The following is a 22,825-nucleotide window of genomic DNA, read 5'->3' as shown; positions in this document are numbered from 1 at the left end:
GATTATGGATTAAGTCTGGATTACTTATTTGGGAAAGAGGACAAGCACGCTGTAAAAACAGTCATGTTTTTGGCCGTCCTTGACTGGTCTGACTGAGAGAAGCATCACGTCAAATAGTAAGAGACAGACTTTTGACGTGATGTTGTTTTAATTATGTTTCTGATCAGTTCACATTTGCTGGTGACACTGTATCAGTTACACTGTCTGTGTTGGTCTGTGACTAAGACGGATCAGCGCAGCGTTTAGATGAGGTCATTCCTACTGTTTATAACATTTTGTGCAGGTTCGTTAGAGTAAGTAAAAACCTATATCATATAATGAAATTTAAAAAAAATGATCACGTAATGTGGATTTATTTTGACATGCATGGCAGAGATAACCACATTTTAGATAAACAAATGAGATGAATCCAGTGCCACAGTCTTTACAGCGTCTCTTGCATAGAGAATGTAGAGCACACATGCACCGATATAGCTTAACTACCTGACAAACAGCTGCAATGACAGGATGATGATATCATTTCACCATAAACATAAGTTCTGTGAAGTCGCCCTCATTCTAAAATTCAATAAAATTTGGGATAAACAGCAGTGAATGAAAAAAATGTGTGTCTAAGTCAGGTGTAATGTACTAATAAGTCACAATAATGTTAATAATATTATGTAACAATAAGCACATTAGTTGAGTCCGATTGCATCCCATAAAATTAGGCAAAAAAATCATATTTTTCACTTTATAGTCAAACAAACAGGTCAACAAATACTGCATCCTAAATTATAAAAAAAGGACAATGACCGCCTTCCAACAAGGAAATGGTTGCAACTAAACACCAAAGGAGAATGAATGAAGAATCACAACCTGGCAACTCAAAACTTTTCTTTACTGATGTTTAAAGCTGCGGTGATCAATTCCTCTCTTTTTAAATGTCTAACCCACGATTTCGTCTGCATCAAAAAAGGGGTTTGCAATGATCTCAAGTGGCCGAGTGTGTACGCATCAGTGACATCTGATGGTGAGAGTACAGAGTGTGTTGAAGGAAGGAGTTCTCCACTCAAAGAACAGTCAAAACACAAAACTCCGGCTGTCGAAACAACAGCCTGAAACAAGCTGTAGAAGCTCAAGATGGTGATCTCTGTACGGCACGGCCCGCATAAACTACACACAACAAAAATACATAGATTGAATTATGCCTTCGATTTGGAACAAGCTTTTTCTTTGCAATAGTACAAATATGCAGACATTATAGTAGTTTGTAATCTGTCATGTTTGAATTACACCTACTTGCTTTATATAGCCTATAGTTATCTGGCCATGTGATAGTGTGCTCTTACCTTATCTGCAGCACATGTATCTTTAGCAATGCTTCACCCTCCTGGCCACACTGTGATAGTACTTCACACGCGTGCACACGCACACACACAATGGGTGCTGAATCTTGCACTACAATGATCACCAGAAAGAAGGCAGTGAAATGGAATACAAAGTGCTCACACAATTCACTATACTGGAGCTTCTTTTTTTTTTCTTTACATGATCCCAACTTCATTTACATTTAAAACAAACGTATAACTTCCGCATTATTGGACAGCCCCAAGTTGTTGGTGCATGCAAAGCACGTTTGACAGATCTCGAGTGGCCCCATGAAGTATGGCTTAAGGAGCCCTGAATGACCTGCAATGTCCTGCTGTGTTTAGTTGCACACTGATGCCCCCTGCAGGCAGAGTGAGATACTAGCATCACTTATAATTATTTGCAGCATTTGCAACTTTTTCTTCCTTCCTTCCTTCCTTCCTTCCTTCCTTCCTTCCTTTCTTTCTTTCTTTCTTTGTATGATTTTTAGAATCACACTCATAATCACACATACAGTACATACAAAAAGTCTGAATTTGTATTCATTATTCTACTCTTTTTTTTTATTATCTATTGTTTGACAGATGACAATCAACATTATCTGCATTCCCTCCTGAGCCTTTCGTGGTGTGTGTGCACTGCACTGTGCTTTATGGACGCGCTCCAACAGAAACCAGTTGAACGTTACACCATCACACTATCTTACCTGTGTTATCATTCAAACTTTCTTTTGAATCCACTGCAGGTGTGTCCAGGATACGCCCCTATATGCGATGCTATGAGTCAACAGTGAGTGTGTGTGTGTTGTTCCTCGTCTATCTCTGTGTCATAAACTGTCTGGTTGCACATGAGGTGTAGAAAAGTCATCCGGAGGGTTCACACTGCCGTGAGGTATTCACACTGTTCTTGGTGAACTTTTCACTTTTAGCAGTGACCTCCCCACGTCAATAAGGATATTTTTTATTTAAAAACAAAATAGGAATAAATACAACCGTCCACAAAGCAAAAATATAACCATGTCATGTCAAAGTCCAAGAGATAGCAGGTGCAATTTTGTGTGATTTATCCCTTTGAAGTCAATGTCACCTGTGCAGATAGGGGATATAAAAACCCTGCTCACACACACACACTAATGGACAAACACTGTAAAAGGGGTAAAAAAAAAAGATGTTTATCTTTTTGTAGATAAGCTACTAGAAGAAGAGAAGGTGATTAGATAAAGCGATTTTGTAGTAAAACATACTTGCGAAACAGCTTATGATATTCTATAAAGACACAGTGTAATGCTTCATGAAATATGAGGTATTTTTTTAATACATTATTTAGTTAATCTTTTGTGAGGACAGTGTGGAAAGTCTGAGGAACCATCTGTGTGTTTACAGGTTGCCATCAGGACGTGTTAATAAGTGAGACAATGTTAGTTGTCCATGTAATTTCTAAACCAGATGTTAGTTTTTTTTCTTTCCACAGTTTACTCATTAAATGATGTCAGGACAAGTGTCTGGAAATGATATCATCTGTGTCTGATCAACATAACCCGGCCGTCGGAGGGAAGTTACTGTCGTATTGTTGTTGCATTGTTTTTGATGAATCATATTTTATTCCCACACATGTTTGTGTGAGTCCCTCTCACTCCGAATGTCACTTTTCCACAATTAACCTGTGTGTGTGTGCGTGTGTGTATGTGTGAGAGAGAGAGGAACCGGGAAACAATGGCCTACAGTGGATTTTAGTGTAGACAGCAAACACAAAGTTAAATATTTACTCCAAGTAAAGGTGAATGGAGAGTGCACAAACAGTTCCCTCTCCCGCTTTCTGAATTGATGAAGCAGCAAAAGGAGGTGTAAAGCAGAGGGCGGCTCCGGTGCAGACAAGGATTAGTAATAAAATATCCCTGTAGTATCTGCCACACCTCACTGTCACTGCTTTGACACTGACAACTCAATATGACAGCATATACAAATGCAGACAGACTGTTACGTCTTCACGTCAGGAGGTCAAACCCTTTTCAACTCGAGAGTCCCGAATCATGGCCCTGCCTCTTATTAACCTCTGCTATCTCATTTACGCTGGGTCACTGCCCCACTGTTCAGTCTAATGTCTTTTTGGCATGAGAGCTGCAATTAGTGAGGAGACGTTTGGAAAGTCGCACAAGTTCAGTCTTGCAGGGACGGTGTTTGCAAAGTGGTATTAAGAGCTGACAGAAAGAAAGAAACTCGGCAAAGCGAAGCCGACCTGAACCAGGTGGGGATGGGGAGCGGGGGTGTAGGGTGTGTCCGCAAGTGGATGTGTTTAGTCACCGAGACTGGCTTGTCGAGAAAATGTCACGATTACAAATGTCATGTGACAGTTGCAAGTAAAAAAAGAAAAAAAATTATAATCATGAATTAATTTTCAAGCAAACCGTGCCAATATTTTCTCCAACAGGTGTGAATGTGGTGTAGAAAGGCATAGTAATGCTTCTATGGAAATTCCTGTTTTGGGCGTTGGTTCATCAGAGTCATTGGCCAATGACCAGGACTCCCTCTCATCGTGTGTGTCCCTCTGTCTGTTCTCACACTCCCATGTGATGGACTGTGTTTGTGTGTAATGGCAAAAGCTCAGGGCTATAACACCAGAGGGCACAATATGTCCGTCAGCAAAAGCCAACTACTTCCTGCTCCAGTGGGGATGAAAGGCCGTCTTACAAGGCCTGCATTACAAATACTACGTGTTTGTTTTTATAACTAAATCTTTTGTACCTTTTCCTCACAAAGACGCCTCGTTTAACACACAAGCACCAACACAACTAACACACTAATTATTTATATATAGTCTCCAGACGTTTCGCTGATTTTTTTTTTTTTTAATGTTGTTCCACACCCAAGTCACCTTCATACTTTACACCAGGTATGTGTGACCCGCCCTAATCTGTGTCTTTGTCTATCTGCCTTTCACTTTTCAGAGCTCAGACACGCCTATGTGTGATCCATTTTATAAGATTTAAGGAGATTGAGTTTTTTTTTTGTTTTTTGTTTTTTTTTAAATAATAACGAACATTCAACCAAAAAAGGAGCTCATTTATTTCGTAAAAACTTGCTGCTGTCACTGGGTGTTTGGCTTGAGCAACTCAAGGCTGAACACTCAAATGATCTCCTTTTGACCTCAAGAATGTTGAACCGAGGATGAGAAATTCTTTGCACAACCACTATCTCTGCTCTGTCGGGCTGTGTTTTTTTAATTACTGCTGACTGGATATGCTGCTTTCACTTGCCAAGATTTACATGACTCCAACAAAAATGCAAATACTACCCCCCAAACATCGCTGGGAACATAAATAAGAACTGTAACTCATGCGTTTATAAATGAATTTCAGTGAGTACCTTGTTCGTTGTTAGTGACAATACAATGGAATTTGAGAAACTATTCATACCTGTGTACTTGATTGTAACAGTATTTGTGTGCAGATTTTCACACTATCTTTGCCAAAATGTAGTAAACAGTGCTTTCATGTAGCATGAAATACTCTTTTGTATATGCAAAACACAAGGACACTACAAAAAAAAGCTGGTTCCAACGAGACACAACTGTGTAATGGTTTTCAAACTAGGTTCCGTGGCAGCACAGTGCCAGAGGGGCTTTGTGAAATGCTTCCAGATTCGTTCCCCAGCCACTTTATTACATACACTCGATCATCTGCTTGCAAATATGTAATATGTGATCATAGTCATCTAAAACAGGTCATAGATTATTTTCTGATCAAGCTCTTTGGAGTGAAACTAAAGCAAGGGAAATAAATACATGAGGGAGTCCCTCTATTTTAATTTATTTTCTTTGTAGAGAAAAACATCTGCTATTGTGCACTAACCACACTAAGAGACTAAAGAACAATGTAAGGTATAGTTTTTAGCTACATAAAGCATAATACACTTTATAATAGGACAGAATAAAATGCCTATTAGTGTAAATTAAAATAAAAAAATATCACTTGGGGATAAGAGAGAATATGGTTATGTTGAGTAGCTGTTATTAGCACATAATACAGCAACAAAAGTATAACATCATAAAGTACTAAAGAACAAATTTTAAGCTTTTATCCACTAAATAACACGTTCAAACGCAGTAAATGTTAAGTATCAAAAGGTTTATTTATAACGCGATATCTACGTCTTAATAACCTAGATTAGTATAAAGTAGACATCTGCCCCCATCTAACTGTAATTGTAATGTATTTTTTTGTTGTAGCCATTATTATTATAATAGCCTTTTATTTATTTATTTATTTCTAAACAGGAAAGCCCCATTGAGACAAAAATATTTGACATGAGGACACTGGCAGGTCGACATAGAAAGACAAAATGACAAATTACAGGGTCATGATGTATCATAAATCATCTGAAAGAAGCCTCAGAATCAAAGTTGAATACACACTGCCACTCATTTTAAGTTTAAACCATATTTCTATTAAGTTGCTATCCTTTCATTTACTTATTTGTTCATTTATGAACCAAGAAAACTTAAAAATCTGGTCCTGGTCAAAGACAGGGTTACAGACAGACAAATAACAGATGAGAGTAAAAGTTACAGAGTCATGTCAAAGTCATTAAACATTAATCTAAAACAAGACCGAGTCCTATCAAAGTTTATTTTCCACACAATCTTATAATAATCTTCCCACACAGACTTTTACACACACACACACACACACAGCCCAGCGGTTGCAGGAATGTTTCGTGAACACAGCAAAGGTGTGGTTTCTGTCCGAACCATAAGCCTGAAGCTTCCGCCTATTCACAGCAGTCGCACCATTATCTGCGCAACAGGAGAGACTGGGAGGGGAAACTAACGCAGGGTCTGTCCGCAGTCTGGACGGCAGAGCTCAGCGGGACTTTGCTGCCACACAAACAACAACTACGACGCAACAACTCAGCGAAACATGAGTCTCTCCGGCTCCACGTCGAGGCTGGCCACCATGGGCACCAGAAGCAACTCGCGACCGGATTTAATGGGGGCCAGTTTTCGGAACGAGGTGTTGATGAGTGGGAACGGGTTCCAACCGGAATTCCAGACCGGAGACGGCGGCTACACCTACACCACCTTCTCCAAGAGCTCCATGCACGGTGGGGGGCACGGAGGCCAGAAGACCCACATCAGCATGGGCGGAGGTTCAGGTGGTGGAATCAGGTAAGAGTTTTACTATTTGAACACCTGTTGCCATTAAACGAAACACGTACATGTACAACAAAGTAACCATTTAATATACATTCAAAAGCAATGGGTTTTTTTCTCTCTAAATGCACACACTTCAAAAGTTTGAATCCTAGTCATTTGGCGTCGAAGAATTATGATTTTACATTCATTTGTCATTGAGTGTCATCACGCAGTTTCCGTGAAGTGTACTTGTGTTGCAAGGCTATTACACACACACGCGCACACACGCAGGCACGCACACACACACACACACAGATAGAACCTTTTCAAATCAGTCGACATCATTAATAAATGTCAGATAATAACAGTGAAAGTTGAAGTCAGTCAATTCAATGAATAAATACATTTATTAATTAATTAATTTGAACTATCATAAGGTAAAACATTAAAACATATTATAGCTGTCATACCTCAACGTGTGTCTTTTTTGTGCCAATGCAAAAAACATAAAAATATACAGTATATTGGCCTTTTGTTGTATTGCCGTTGAAGAAAGTCATAGCACGGTGCATATAGTCATTGATTTACAGCTCAACACTGTGTGAGTGTGTGTCATAAAAGAACATGTTTAATCAGTCCAAAGGCAGAGAGTGTGATGACCCATTTGCCAAAAAGTGCTATTTTGTAGTTCTTTTTCATAATAGAAGCACAGCAAGTATAGTCCATTTTTAATGTGGCGTTTCTCATCCGTTGCCCATTTCAAATCAAGGGGAAATGTGTGCGCCCACTCCTTGACCATCCTCCCACTGACCGTGCCAGAACTTTATCTATTTCTTTATAGAAAAATGTTTTCCCTACATTCTCAACTGTGTTTCTAAGGATTATTTATTTTGTCAGTACTTACGTGTATGTATGGGGGAGTTGTATGCTGCGTGCAAGGATGTCAGTCATTCTGTGTTGTGACCTGAAAGTGACTAATGTCCATCTCCCACACAAAGACAGCTGATTTCTGCAATTCAGAGCCATGTCATGTTTATTAAATAGGGTCATCTGGGTCCATAACACTAACAGTTTTTTTTAATGTCGATTTGACATCAATAATTTATTAAACAACCATTTTTACTAACTGTCTTAATAGTATTTATGTTATGCTAACATAAAGCTCTTTATGCTTGCCTACATATACACATACACATTTTATTATTCTTATCTTTTATAAACAACAACATCTGTAGCTCAATCATTTTCCCTGCAATATTCTTCTTCTAACAATTACAATAATCCCTGTGTGTTTATTTGTAAACGTAGCGCTTAACACACAGTATACTGCTGTCTTAACACTTAATGTTTTATGTTTTCCTTTCAGTCCACAGGCCTTTCAGCAGAGAGCGATGTACTTGACAAGCCAGTGTCATGATTTTCTGCAGAGAGCCAAGATGATGATCCAGGGTGTAAGTACAATTTGTTTTTAGGGGAAATTAAAAAATTAAAATAACGAAATTGGTTTGTTTAGCTAGAGAGTGAAAGTGAATCAAATGAATGACGTTAAGACAACAGACTGCATTGTTGTACACGTCTCTGTTTACATGTCAACACGATGATGCTGTGTCAGGATAAATAAAATGACCCGATGAGGCCTGAAAAGCAGGTAATCTCTCTTTTCTATAATCTCTCTAAAGTATAATCCTGTGTGTGGTGTTATTTCTATGTGACCTTATAGGGGGCCCCAACTGTGGAGGTGGAGAAGCTGTTGATGATGTCTGCGGAAACCTTGGAACAGCTCAAGATGTGTGGCCTAGAGATGCAGCAAATGCGTATACATAATGATGTCTTCAAAAGGTGAGAGAAGATGCAGCGTAAACAAGTGTGACAAGTGGACATTAGATTGTGTTGAATTTGCATAATATGCTAAATTATGACTGCGTTAAATAAAGGTATAAACGTGGTACTAAACAGAAACAGGGCGGTATGTTGTTGCCAGAATTTAACTGTTGCACTCGTATCAAAACTCATACTGAGAGAGCAATACTGAGGAGAAGGGAAAAACTACAGCACATGATTCTTGCTCAGCCGCATTTACCCCCCCGACTTCTTTGAAGCCGAGAGATCAAGAGTGTCTGTGGAAAATTCACAAAGGATTTCCTCTTTTGCACAACTCCGCAGCGTCGACCAGTTTCAGAACATGCAGGTTACGCTCCAACAGCAGGTCGGCATGGTCAAAAGACGGAACAGGGGCAGTGTGGGCTCTCTGGACGGGGGCAGGGTCTTCAATGATGCGATGGGTTGGATTGCTCAGCAGAAGGTGAGTTCCTCACACTGACGAGGCATTTAAGGACACCCGCCGAAAAAACATACAATATATCATATTTTACTTTTTCGTGTTAATTATTGAAAATACTGAAATGAAAGTGAGTAGTTATACGACTGTTTATCAAAAACCAGAACTCAATTTATTTATAATCTATGCAGAGGTTTTATTAAACGATAATAGTATATTGCTTTGTGCACCAGTGTTATTTTCTGATTTGTTTAACTCTATTCTCGTATCGGTATAACTTTGATTCCGTGGCCAACGGTTACGTACCTGTCAGAGCAGTAGGAGTAATTGCACCTGCATGTTTGTGCAAGTGTGGGTGCACTAGTATGCACTGTTTTTTGTTTTTTTTTTACATTTTGTGAAGGGAGGCGTGTATGGGTGTGTGTGTGCGGGGGGGGTGCACTTATCCTATCACTTATTCTGACCTCCTGTAACTGAAACCATCTGGACGCTCAGCCAAAACTCGATCCGTGAGGGAAAGAGGCCAAGAGAGGTGCAGGCCGATTGAAACAAAGAAGATGACGGAGCTCTGCCATTGGACAAAGGGCGGGTGGGGGGCGGGATGGCAGAAATGGAGGACAGAGGGAGGTTTGACGATGAAGAAAAGTACAAGTAAAGGAGTGTGAAATTTGAAACTCTTAGTCAGTTAGGCAGAGCAGTTCAGTCGATTGCTAACATGCTTAAGGAATACGCCCTACGCCCACACTCAACCTCCCCAACCCTGCAAAAACACACCCTGAAACCCTGTCATTCTGTCACCACTTGCAGCCTCACCTCTCTGTATAATGCCATCCATGTTCCTTCCTACTTTTAAAAAAAACCTATCACAAGTGCTGCTATTGTATCTGTTAACCTTTCAGCGTTAGACTTTAATGCACTTCTTAGTTTAGGCTTTCTTTACAGCCACCATGTATTGAGCTTCAGTTTAGGTTACCATGGAGGAAAAGGGAGTGGTGAAAGAACAAAAGCCTTAACAGTGCAGACAGAGAAGAGGGAGGGAGGGAGAGAGTAAAGAGTTAAGAGAAGGGCACGCCTGAAGTTGATTTGCTGGCAGAGCTCTTATCAAAGCTGAGGGCTGCAGATCAAGAGAGAATTGTTGGAATAGTTTCCTGCCTAACAACAGACTTAGCTATCATATGCTGACACCTAGAGGGCAAAGGTGGAAAAAACACCAATTAAAGGAATAAGTGGCAGGGAGGACACTTCACCCTCATTAATAGATTAATAGAGAAAAATAGCAAAGAGCCCTATTATGATAATGTTCTATATTATATTATATTGCAGCTGTTTGACTGTACAACAAACACAGCTCTCAGTAGACCACACAGAACCAGGCTCCTCATTCCTCCCTTCAAAGTGCAATATACTTATACATACTTATACATATTGATACTGTAAAGTCCATACTGTGTATATTCTGCAAACTGTCTATAGTGTATGTTCTACATTCTATTTTAACTAATTTTTAAGTGTTAATATCTTTTATATTGTAATTCATTAGTATTTATTATCTTTATCATTACTGTCTTTTCTGCTGTAACAATGTAAATTTCCCCACTACGGGACAAATAAAGGACTATGTTATCTTATCAGTGCTGCCACTGGGTTAATACTAAAGTTGGCACGATACAACATTTTTGTGTCCGATACCTACAGTGATATCAAAAACATGAGTATCTATCAGTTCGATACAGTCTTTTTAGACCTTTTAAACAATTTAAGCTGTTAACAACACATTTGTGCACATTTGTAAGCTCTTTCAAAAAGTGAATTATCCAACTTGCAAATATTCTTCTCCCATAACGAAGAAATAGAAAAAAACAGCCCATAACATGACGGCTAATATGCTGCTGCTGATTTTTATTGATATTTTAATTTTTACAGTCTGTAAATGGATGGTATTGTTTTTTTCAAGGACCAAATGAATGCAAAAAAGGAAAAAATGATTTAGGGAAATAACTTAAAAGTAAAAGTTAGAACAAGTGGGATGGCGGTAAGGTCAGAAAACATCAAGGTGATACTAAGAAAGTGAATAAGTGACGTATTGTCTCACTTGGTCGAACTTTCTTAAAGGAACAGTCCTTGAAATGTATTATTTCTCTGTATTTCAGGGTAGATTTTGCCATAGTACTTGTGTGTAGAATTTAGTTCAAAGACTGTCATTCTACATCTTGTAGCGTATGATTGAGACAGCGCCATGGGGAGATGACTCGGCCACCATCGAGAAGCAAATCCTAAGCCACAACAAAACCCACAGTTCCATTCAAAGGAGCCATGAAGTAGACCGCGCCAGAGAAGAACTGGTAAGTGGTCATTCCCTTTCTTGTTTGTATGGACAATGGTCATCTATGTGTCTGATTTTTAATTATTGTATTTAAAATATGTCTTTTAGAGGGGTGACAAGTATAACCTCTCCATCCTGGACCAAGAATGGGATAGCTTGCAGGTACAATCTTCTACAAAAAAGTGCATTGGATTGTTAAAAATGATGTCACGATAACATTTTTTTTTTTTCGGAAAATCACATTCATAAATCGTCCTCGCGTCTCTTTCAGAAAATGTCCCACAGCCGCTTCTCTCAGCTGCGTGAGCTTCAGAACATCATCGAGGAGATCTCTCGAGCCATCATGTGGGTGAATAAGCGAGAGGAGGAGGAGCTCATGTTTGACTGGGGAGACAAAAACATGGACAACTACATCCCCAAGAAGCAGGAGAGCTACTCGGTAAGCACTTTACTACATTATCGTTAAAGGATCAGTTGCATACTGTATGTCGCCTATGTGATCCTTACTTTCTGTTACTCTGACAGAGGATGATGAGCGACCTTGAGGAGAAGGAGAAGGAGCTAAACAAGCTGAAGATGAAAGCCGATGGACTTCTGAACAACAACCATCCTGCCGGAGATAAAATTGAAGTGAGTTGTCTTTTTAAATTTACTTTCAAAAAGTAAATTACTTAGTGTGTTTTCTTTGTTTGTTTTACTCATGACGATGTGTTCCTTTAGGCCTACATGGATACCCTGCAGACTCAGTGGAGCTGGCTTCTTCAGATCACCAAGTGTATCCAAGTTCATTTGAAGGAGAATGCCGCTTACAGCCAAGTAAGTTTGCAGCCCGTCTCTTTTTGCTCACGAGTCTGGTTTCTATGTATTTCTATGAGCCCTAATCAAAGCTTTTTGCTGCCTACTTCAAGTTTTTCAAGGAGGCCAACGACACCTACGCAAAACTGCAGCAGCAGCACGAGACCATCCGTACCAAGTTCACCTGTGATAAGAACACCCCACTGGAAAACCTCACTGATCTCCTGAAAAACCTGGAGGTAATAATATACCCTCCTAAGTCCAGGGAAATACGTAATTATCTGTAGTAGTGATGACCTGATGAACCAGACGGTTTGTTGCATAGAATCCTCTGCAAAAAAACAAACATAGTAACCACAGATATTTTGTAAGTGATTGGCTGAACCAACTGTCAAGCTAAACAACGCTTCCATTGAGAGAAACCATCAGTGCAGTTCATTCACTAACCTCTTGAGAAGCCGTCGTCATTTTGTCAATGAGTTATCTCACTGTCGTCTCAGACACACACATAGCTGACGGCTAATGCTCCCTCGGAGAATGCTGATCAGATATCACCATATGCCAATAGCTCTAAGCATGACAACATGGTTTCTCACTTGCAAGAAAACCTGCTGCAGGACATAACCAGGAAACACTGTCAGAAAATGTGATCTGTTGTTTGACCTGGGTGTAAATACGCATGCCTGTTCATCAAGTTAGTCCAGTTTTATTTTGACAGTACAAACTGAATGCTTCTCAATCGACCTGCAGCGCGCGGGACTTTCTCAGTGACCCAGTTAACAACACCTACTGTTGCGTGTTCACAGAGAGAGAGAGAGAGAATTATTGAAAACAAGAGGCAGGTCCAGAGTCTGGTCAGCAAGTCCAAGACGATTGTCCGCCTGAAACCTCGCAACCCTGAGGAGAGGAGCAGCAGCCCCATCATCATCCAGGCTTTATGTGATTTCAAACAGGACCAGGTGGGATGCACGCACTACCCACGTTCACACAAATTCAATTGCATATTTATATACACCCGCAAACAGATCTAGACAGTGAAACACAACAACCGCAGCTCAGTGTGTTATTGTCCTGTTTCCCACTACAGATTGGGATTTTTAAAGGAAACGAAGGCATCCTGAAGGACAACTCCCAGCGCAGCAAGTGGCTTGTGACCGGACCCGGAGGCCTGGACATGTTAATTCCGTCTGTGTGTCTGCTCATACCTCCACCAAACCCACTCAGCATCGGACTTGCCAACAAGTAAGACATAAATAAATGAACTGAATGAATGATAAATGTGAGGAATTATCATTTGGTGGAAACTACAAAAAATCAGCCTCAATTTTGCCACCATGATGTAAGGGTTTGTCGAGATTATCCAGTTGAAACTGTGAGTTTTAAAGAACGAGAAATGAGAAAATATTTCAACCCAGCCGGTAATAATGTGAAAATGTGAGTCACTGTCTTTAGGTATCACTGTACATACTGTGTTATTTATAACACATATAGATCAATGGTTCCATATTTTGTAGTTCAGGTTGTGGATTTGTTTTGTAATTTGCTTTACGGCGACGTCATGGATTGTTCTTGTCCCTAGGAATGAGCAGTATTATGAAGCCATCATGGGCATCTGGAATCAGCTCTACATCAATATCAAGAGTCTTATTTCATGGCAGTATTGCCTCAAAGACATCAATTACATCAACTCTCTCACCGTCAGCGTGGTAAGCTATCAGGAATACTTTTTTAAAAGATTTATTGTTTTTAAGGCATATAAATGTAAATTGGTAAAATGTTTAATTTGTATGTCGTTCGCTCACTTTCCATCTCCACCAACTTGACAGCTGTCCAAGATGCATCCTGATGAGTACCGCAATATCATCAAAAGACTGGAGACTCACTATCAAGAGTTCCTGCGGACCAGCCAAACGTCAGAGTTGTTTGGGGATGACGAAAAGAAAAACATCCAGGGCCACTTTGATAAAGCCTACAACCACTATGATACACTTGTTATCCAGCTGCTTTCTAACAGTGAGTGTAAAATGTCTCTCACCGATCCCTCACTTGGTAGTTCTATAAACCTGTAAGTGCATTTTATCCACTTCAAATTGACGTATGCACTGTTTTCCAGCAAACACTATAGGGGAGGAAAACGACGTAGAGGAGACGAAGGTTGCACCCTCAAAAACAACTCCACCACCCAAGGTCCCCAAAATGAGCCTGGTCCTGCTTAGTAGTCTGCAAGAAATTCGACGTAGGTTGGAGCTGGCCGAATCCGGTCTCACCAGTCATCTCCATATTCCCCTGGGTGAAAACAGTGTGCATGAGTGCTCAGTGCACATCCAGAAGCTGCAAGTATGTAATCACATCCCTTCACTTTTTTTTATCTAATTAAAACGTTAAATTGAACGGAAAATTATTATTGTAAGAACACAAAATCACCGCGTGCATGGACGACCACAAGCAAACTTGCAAACTCATTTCAAATCACTTCTTGATTTCCAGACGGTGCACCAGGATTTGGACTCAATTCATGACGAGTACCTGCGTATCAGGGAAAGGATCACTAAGCAGCTGGAAGGGCTACCTGCTGATTCCGAGCAAGCCAAGTTCCTGCGGTCTGAACAAGAAATCATCAACCAGAAAATAGGAATGTTGCAGGGTCTTTACTCAGCCTACCTTCATAGGTACAGTTCTTTTACTCTGATTTCACCAGGTTTTTGTTTATTCCATCCATGTTTGAGTTAATATTTCACAGAATAATGAACTGGGTCCTGAAGCTGCAGCTGCATTTTTCTTGAATGACAATGTGCCTCACAACAGGCTGAATGCTCTAAAGGCCTTGCTCCAGAGCCTTCTCCAGGCTGAGGATATCATTCAAGTCCATGAAGCTCGGCTTGTAGAGAAGGAGACCACCTCCCTGGACCTTCGAGAGGTGGAAAACTATCGCAGCACACTCAAGGTTTGACACCAGTTAATGTCTTTGATTTAGACTTAATGTAGAACAACAATATTCGTAATGAATTAGCTGTCCCTCCTAATTAAATTCACTTTTAATGTGTAATTAAAAATATTTATTTCCTCTAATGCTCTTTTAAAGCAAATGAAGAGTGATCTGGAGCAAAAAAGGGACCTGCTTACGTCCATGGAGTCAAACCTGGGTAAAGCAGTGCACTGGAATGATCAAATATCTGGATCCTTCTACAAATGTGACGTGGAATTGTCCAAGTACTCTGACCTGGTTGGTCAGATGTCTGACCGTTGGCGCCGCATCCAAAGCCAGATTGATAGCAGGTATAGTACAATAGTGTACATTTCCTCAGCACCCCCAAATATTTTCTTTCCCCATGTCCTATGTTTGTCATAGTTGGCAAAAACATGAAAACTTTCCTTTTGTTTCCTACTTCCCCCCCCCCCACACACACACTTCCCTCCTCAGAATGTGGGACCTGGAGAAGCACGAGAATCAGCTGAAACATTATCAGCAGGACCGCACTTCCCTGGAGCAGTGGATAGACAATGCCAGGAAGCGTCAGGACACGCTTCAGACGGTTAAGCTCAGTGACATGCAGATCCTAATGGACCACATCAATCAACAGAAGGCACGCCTCTTCCTTATTTACACCGTTTTGACTAGAAAAGAGATGCTTACAGCAGTGAGCACTGTTGTTGTCGTGTAAACATTATACGGGGGCACACGTGGAATGTGTTTCAAAAGTGTCAGCTGGATGTCTACATGAAGAACCATTAATCAGTGAATTTAATGCCCCTTTTTTTGTCCCACAGGCACTTCACACTGAAATTAAAGGAAAGAAGGACAAAGTAGAAGATGTTAATAAAAATGCAGACACCTGTGCTACATCTATTAAGGTGAGTGGTTGATTTGCATGCAGTTATATTTCAGCTTCAAATATTTTGCACATACACTGCCAAGCTGATACTTCATTATTAATAGTACAAACGGGTGAAGTCTAAGGTTTTTTGAATGTGAATTTCAGGACTATGAGATTCAGCTGGCTTCCTACAGCTCAGGCCTGGAAACTCTGCGTAATATTCCCATCAAGAGGACAATGATACAGTCCCCTGCCTCTGTCGTGAGACAAGAGGTAAGTGACTCTATGTTTTACACATTTAGTCTTCTTACTTGTACTACATCAATTTTATGTGTAGTTTTAAAAACGCCTATAAACTTTTATTCATCCACAGGCAGCTGACCTCCAATCCCACTACATAGAGCTCCTTACCCGCTCTAGTGACTACTACAAATTCTTAGGAGAATTGCGGAAGAATATGGAAGACATAAAGGTAAGTATGTGATTTGTTTGATTGTTGTGCAAACAAAGGCAGAAGTTCAATGAAGTGTTTGTTCTACAATATGAAAATTGTTGAAACTTATTTTTTCTGTTGCTGTCCGTAGTTGAGAAACACCAGGATTGAGATGCTGGAGGAGGAACTGAGGCGTATGAAGGGAGACTTTCAGGATTCTAATCAGAAAAACAAGTCTCTGGAAGATGATTTAGCTCGCTACAAGCTGGAGCTCGAACGGTCAAAAGAAGAGCACTTTCGTATATTGGAAGAGAAGAGAATAATAGCAGTGAATGCTAGTTCTACCAAAGAAAGCCTGGACGGTTCACACAGCCAACTCCAAGATCTAAAGGACCAGCTGACCCGTATTAAATACCAACTGGATGAGGAAAAGAGCAAAAAGAGGCTGGCAGAGGAGCGCTACACCAGCCAGCAAGAGGAGTTTGAGGCGGCTGTTCGCCGCAGACAGAAGGAACTGGAGGAGCTCAACTGGACCAAGATTGACTTAGAAAAAAGCGTGAAGGACAAGGAACGTGAACTAGAGAGGATGAAGATGCTGCTAGATGAGGAGGCAGCACGTCGACGAAATGCTGAATCAGAAATGTCAAAGGTAAGAACACAGTGCACCCAAGAAATTAAACAACTTAAGCAGACATATGAGACAGAAATCCACGTTACCAAGACCACGATCCTGAAAGCATCGCAGCAGAAAGAAGAAAATGCAGCCGAGCTAAGACTGCAAATTGACAGACTCACAATTGACAAGAGAGATTTAGAGGAGGAGCTGAGGAGACTGAGATTGTCCATTGCTCACACAGAAGATCAAAAAGGCAGAGCAGAGCAGGAGGCAAGCCAGCAGAGGGCCTCCGTGACAAAAGAGACAAGGATCCGCAGTGAGCTGGAGGTGCAGCTGAGAACCCTTGTGCAACAGAGAGAAGACGATGAGCTCAAAATAAAAGAAGTCACCAAAAGCAATCAGGAAAAGTCCAGGCAGATCAGTGTGCTGACCTTTAACCTGGATGAGGAGGGGAAGAAGAGGAGGACACTGGAATTAGAAATCAATCACCTGAAACAGGCTGAGGCAGATTTGAAGGCAAAGAATGCTTCTTATCTAGAGGCAATTAACAAGCTTAAAATGTCCGAGCAAGAGATCCGCATCACCCGAGTGGAGCTGGAGAAGCAAACCAGTGAGAAAACAAAAGCTGAGCAGAGTTCTGCCAGGCTGCAGAGCCGTATCAGAGAACTCCAGTCCTCTCTGGATGGGATGGAGGCTGAGTTAGAGAAGCAGAAGAAAGCAACTCAGGAGGAGTTCACACGTAGAAAGAGAATGGAAGCTGAGTTGGAAAGGATGACCCATACCTGCAGAGAGCACACCACCACAATTAACACACTGAAATCAGTGCAACTGGAGGTTTCCAACAGTAAAGGAAAGTATGAGAAGGACCTGAGAGCGCTCCAGGAGGCTCTGGACAAGAGTCTGAGGGAACATAGGGTCACTAAGGAGGAACTGGCAGCTGTAACAGTTGAACTGAAGACACTGAAACAGAAGCTCATGCAGGAACAGGCGAAAATTCACGAGCTTAACCTACGAAATGAAAGCCTGTATAAGACCATTGAGGAGAAGAGTCGCCAGCTTAACGAATACACGTCAGAGATTGAAAAGCTAAGGACTCTGACACAGAACCTGACAAAGGAGAGGCTGAGGTTGGAAGAGGAGCTGAGGACAGTGAAACAAGACAGAGACGAGCTGAAGTTTTCCAAAGACACCATTGATGGAGAGAGTGCCACACAGATCTCAGCCTTGCATGTCCAACTTCAGAGTAGCACCAAGAGGACAGCGGAGCTCCAGGCTCTCATCAATGACCTGACCAAGGAGAGAGAAAAGCTTAAATTGGAAATAGAAAAAATCCAAAAGCAATCTATTGAGGTATTTTTGATTGCACTGAAGGATCATCTCTTTATAATTCACAATTCATCTAATCATTTTTCCTCATTTGCATTAATGGTTGTAGGTGTTTGAGGCTGATATTAAATTAGTCCCGCTTTACTACATGAAATTCACTTACTTGCAAACACACTTTTGCTTGAATATGCATGTTCACCCTTTTACTTCGTAATAATGTAATAATAATATTAATAAGTTATAGTAGCATGATATTAATACTAAGTAGAAGAATCGCAATGAAATGCTGCATACTAACAAATGTTAAAAATGTATGCACACATCTGTGCATATGTATATGTATATATATAAGACAGCAGAACATATAATTGGATTGTGAAATCGTTGAAGTAATTACAGTTTCTGTTAAACAGTGCTACATGCTGCTAATAACTTTCATGACTAATGTGGATGTATTAATTCATGAATTGTTCTTGTGGCTTTTTGCTTCTGGAAAAACATTTGGCATTGACATAACATTGTCTTTTTTTATCTCTTCATAGACATCCATCAGTGTGCACGAATCCCAGAGCAAATATAGTGAAATTCTGCTGGAAAAGGACAGTTTGCTATCTAGACTTAAACTGCTGGAGCAGGACAAGAATCGCCACCAGCGCACAGAAGATGAGCTCAAACGCATCAAGCTCACACTTGAAACAGAGGTCCGTAACAAACAGCGGCTGCTGGATGAAAAGAATTCCCTCCTCAAGGATTTCAACTCTATGAAGAGCCAATATGAGCTGAGAGAAGGCCTGATAAAACAGTGTGAATCAGACAGAGAAAAGAGTAATCGTGAGAGACTCTCCCTCAAGAGTGAGATTGAGAGGCTCATGAGGGAGCTGAAGACCATTGAGGAGCGGTACAAAAGCCGACTGCTGATCTCTGAAAAGGAGGCATCAGAACTGGCTCTCAAGAGAGATGCACTGCTGAGAGAGATACAGAGACTGCAACAGAGACCTAGCACTCTGAACAGACAGACACAGACAGATGAGAAGGTCCCGACGATTGATCCATCCAAGTTGGTTTTCGATGCTGTGCGAAGAAGAGTCACAGCCCACCAGCTTTGCGACTGTGGCGTTATCAGTAAAGCCACCCTGGAACAGCTCCTAAAGGGACAAAAGTCAGTGGATGAGGTAGCTGTAGATATCCAGTTAAATTTAAAGGGTACTGGCATTATTGCTGGCATGATAACAGGTGCTCAAGGGAAAATGCCATTCACTAAAGCCAAAAACAAGAAACTCCTCAGCCCAGAGAGTGCCCTCCTGCTTCTGGAGGCTCAAGCAGCAACAGGCTACATAGTGGATCCCACACTTAATGAAAAGATGCCTGTCGATACTGCCTGTTCCAGAGGAATTGTGGATTCAGAAGACAGAGACGTCCTAGTGACAGCTGAAGCAGCAAGCACAGGCTTTAAAGACCCATACTCTGGGAAAGTGTTGTCTGTAGGTCAGGCTTGCAAACAAGGTCACATTAATAAAGACACGGCCATCCGCTTGCTTCAGGCACAAGATTCTGTTGGAGGCATATTGGATCCTGTTCTGAGTGTGTTCCTTCCAAAAGATCTGGCCTTGGATCGCAATCTTATTGATGAGGAGCTCTACAGGGCTTTGAACAAGAAACCCACCTGCTACCTGGATCCTGCAACAGGAGAGAAGATAAGTTATAGTGACCTTAGGAAGAAATGTACAGTGGAACCTGTTAATGGCTTGCTTTTGCTCCGTGGTCCAGAAAAGCCCATGACAGTAAAGGGTCTCCGTGGTGAAGTCTCTATTACAGACCTTGTAAATTCTGAACTTCTTGATAAAACAGACATTGACAAGCTCAACCAGGGCAAGCTCACCAGCAAAGACATTGAAGACAAGCTGAAGACATATCTGTATGGCTCTACCTGTATTGCAGGTATTTATGATGAGGCCAAGGACCGAATCATGCCTTTTTATCAAGCAATGAGGGAAGGTCTAATGATGAGAGGAACCACTCTGGAGCTTCTTGAGGCACAAGCTGCTTCTGGTTTCATTGTTGATCCAGTCAACAATGTTTTCTTGACAGTGGAGGAAGCCTCAAAGAGAGCCCTGATAGGGAACGAGTTCAAGAATAAGCTGTTGTCTGCAGAGAAGGCAGTAACTGGATACAAAGACCCAGCCACGGGAAAGATCATCTCCCTCTTCCAGGCTATTGAGAAAGATCTTATTGAGAAAGGTCATGGAATCCGTCTGCTTGAGGCACAAATTGCCAGTGGTGGGATTATTGACCCCAAAGAGAGCCATCGCATTGATGTTGATGTTGCGTACAAAAGGGGGTATTTTGATGAGGAGATGAATGAGATCCTAACTTATGAGGGAGATGACACAAAAGGGTTTTTTGATCCTAATACAAAGGAAAACCTGACATATCTCCAGCTGAAGGACAGGTGCATCACAGATGCCAAAACAGGCCTAATACTCCTTCCACTCAAAGACAAGAACAAGGCCCAGAAGTCACAGGAAAGTCGTACCAATGTCCTCCGTAAAAGGCGGGTTGTAATCGTTGACCCAGACACTGGGCTGGAGATGTCAGTGAGAGAGGCCTATCACCGAGAGCTGATTGATTATGACACTTTCCTGGACTTGTCAGAACAGGAATGTGAGTGGGAGGAAATAACTATCAAAGCGTCAGATGGCTCTGCACGTTTGGTGATAGTGGATCGGAAAACAGGAAGTCAGTATGACATCCAGGACTGTCTTGAGCGTGGAATCATTGAACAGAAGAGTTTGGATCAATATCGTGCTGGAACACTAACCTTGACCCAATTCGCTGACCAAATTATCAGCAAAAACAGCAGCTCTGAGTTGACAATCTCAGCCAGCAGTGTTGATGACATGGTCACCTGCAGCAGTCCCACTCAGGCTGCACCATCCTCTCCTACTGTCCGTAAACGCCTCAACAGTATTTCTATTACTGTCTCACCCCCTGAGATGTTCGATGACCAGAGCCCTGTGGCAGCCATATTTGACACAGAGACACTGGAGAAGATCACTATTCCTGAAGGCCACCGAAGAGGTATTGTTGACACCATTACAGCACAAAGGTTGCTTGAGGCACAGGCATGCACAGGTGGTATTATCAACCCTGCCACTGGTGAGAGATTGTCGTTGCAGGACGCGGTCCGCCAAAGCATCATTGATGAAAGCATGGCAAATAAGCTGAAACCTGCTCAGAAAGCCTATGTTGGTTTTGAGGATGTGAAGACTAAAAGAAAAATGTCTGCAGCAGAAGCAGTAAAGGAGACATGGCTGCCTTATGAGGCAGGTCAGAGATTTATAGAGTTTCAGTATCTGACAGGAGGCCTGATTGAGCCTGGCAGTGGACGTCGCATTACCATTGAAGAGGCTATCCGTAAAGGGTGGCTTGATGGTCAAGGGGCACAGAAGCTTCAGGAGTCACGCAATCACCAGAAGAATCTGACCTGTCCCAAGACAAAACTTAAGATCTCCTACAAGCAAGCGATGGATGGCTGCATGGTGGAGGAAAGCAATGGTATGAAGATGCTGCAGGCCTCTTCAATATCCAGTAAAGGCATCAGCAGCCCTTACAATGTCTCCAACCCAGGATCTCGCTCTGGGTCCAGACCTGGTTCCCATGCTGGCTCCAGAAGTGGATCTCGTAGAGGCAGTGTAGATTATTCCTCTACGTACACCTACAGCTTCTCTTCCAACAGTACCACCTACAGCAACAACTCTTAATGCATAGCACAAAAAAAGAGTACAATTAAACTTGTTTTTTTTTCTTTTGCTACATTCTCTTTTTGATAGATTTAAGGAGATTTGTTTTAAAAACTGAATCAGATTCATATTAAATGTATTGGTAGTAGATGTTGGTGCATTGGTGTTTGAATATAATGCTGAATGTAATTCATGCTCTTGTTCTGTTGCATACATGTAGAATGAACATATCCATTCTCACAACTCATTTTAACATTGCTTTTTAATAGAATGTAACCACGTATTATTTCAAAAAATGCTTGTTTTCATAACATCAGCTTGCCCTCAAATTAGGCTTTTTGTATTTTTCTTTGTGTATGTCAGCTTAGCTCATGTATTGTTGATTTTTTTTTAAAAACATTTTACTAATTACAAATGTGGAGATTTTGCTAATAGATAACTGACTAGATGGTGTATTGATCAACTATTCTTGCCACTAAAATGTTATTCAAGCGATTAATAAATAAAAGTTGTCACAACACATCATTTATTCATTCATTCATTCATTCACCAGCTATTGCATCTGAAGCTAAAACCTGACACTGTAGAGAGAAGTCAATGAATATCTTTTGTCACCAATGCAATACCCATTGTCACCAATGGATGGCACTAGGGCTCATGCTAAGACTACATCTGTGTGTGAGCAGACTTATCAAAAAAAATATCAAATGAAGCTCTTTTGTACCTTTAAGTGAAGAAAATTAGATCTTAGAAGGTGAGGATTAAAATACAGACATGTCAGTCATCATAATGGACAAGATTGAAATTATTCTTGAAATTTAATTCTACTTTTACCAAAATATAAAATGTTTAATCCATTACTTTGCAAAGGAAACCAGTTTCATATAATAGGCACCTGTTTTATTTTTATATCTGATAGAACAATGTTGTGATTTGAGGCCGAATGACATAAAGCTGGTTTGACACATCATTTCTTAAATGATTATCTGTAGGATTTTGATTGAAAATGTTCTTATTAC

At 41.0% G+C, this 22,825-nt stretch overlaps 1 protein-coding gene across 2 annotated transcripts; it reads left to right on the top strand.

The window, feature by feature from the left end:
- The first annotated feature begins 6,045 nt into the window (after nucleotides 1–6,045).
- On the top strand, nucleotides 6,046–22,328 carry dspa (desmoplakin a). 2 transcript variants are annotated; one of them, XM_044026158.1, is made up of 24 exons: nucleotides 6,046–6,513; nucleotides 7,847–7,931; nucleotides 8,201–8,319; nucleotides 8,644–8,782; nucleotides 10,975–11,100; nucleotides 11,190–11,243; nucleotides 11,353–11,520; nucleotides 11,607–11,711; nucleotides 11,802–11,897; nucleotides 11,990–12,115; nucleotides 12,683–12,835; nucleotides 12,964–13,118; nucleotides 13,456–13,582; nucleotides 13,703–13,889; nucleotides 13,990–14,213; nucleotides 14,364–14,545; nucleotides 14,682–14,820; nucleotides 14,959–15,152; nucleotides 15,298–15,460; nucleotides 15,645–15,728; nucleotides 15,857–15,964; nucleotides 16,065–16,163; nucleotides 16,276–18,090; nucleotides 18,609–22,328. In XM_044026158.1, the coding sequence occupies exons 1-24, from the start codon at nucleotides 6,266–6,268 to the stop codon at nucleotides 21,825–21,827; spliced, it is 8,115 nt and encodes a 2,704-aa protein (XP_043882093.1). In that variant the 5' UTR covers nucleotides 6,046–6,265; the 3' UTR covers nucleotides 21,828–22,328. The 2 variants fall into 2 exon arrangements, with proteins under 2 accessions (XP_043882093.1, XP_043882101.1); XM_044026166.1 differs by having other exon boundaries at nucleotides 6,048–6,513; nucleotides 16,276–16,773.
- Nucleotides 22,329–22,825: the final 497 nt, after the last annotated feature.

The sequence above is a fragment of the Solea senegalensis genome, linkage group LG1 (assembly GCF_019176455.1).
Source record: "Solea senegalensis isolate Sse05_10M linkage group LG1, IFAPA_SoseM_1, whole genome shotgun sequence".
Lineage (NCBI taxonomy): Eukaryota > Metazoa > Chordata > Actinopteri > Pleuronectiformes > Soleidae > Solea > Solea senegalensis.
This window is presented reverse-complemented; position numbering and strand designations above follow the sequence as displayed.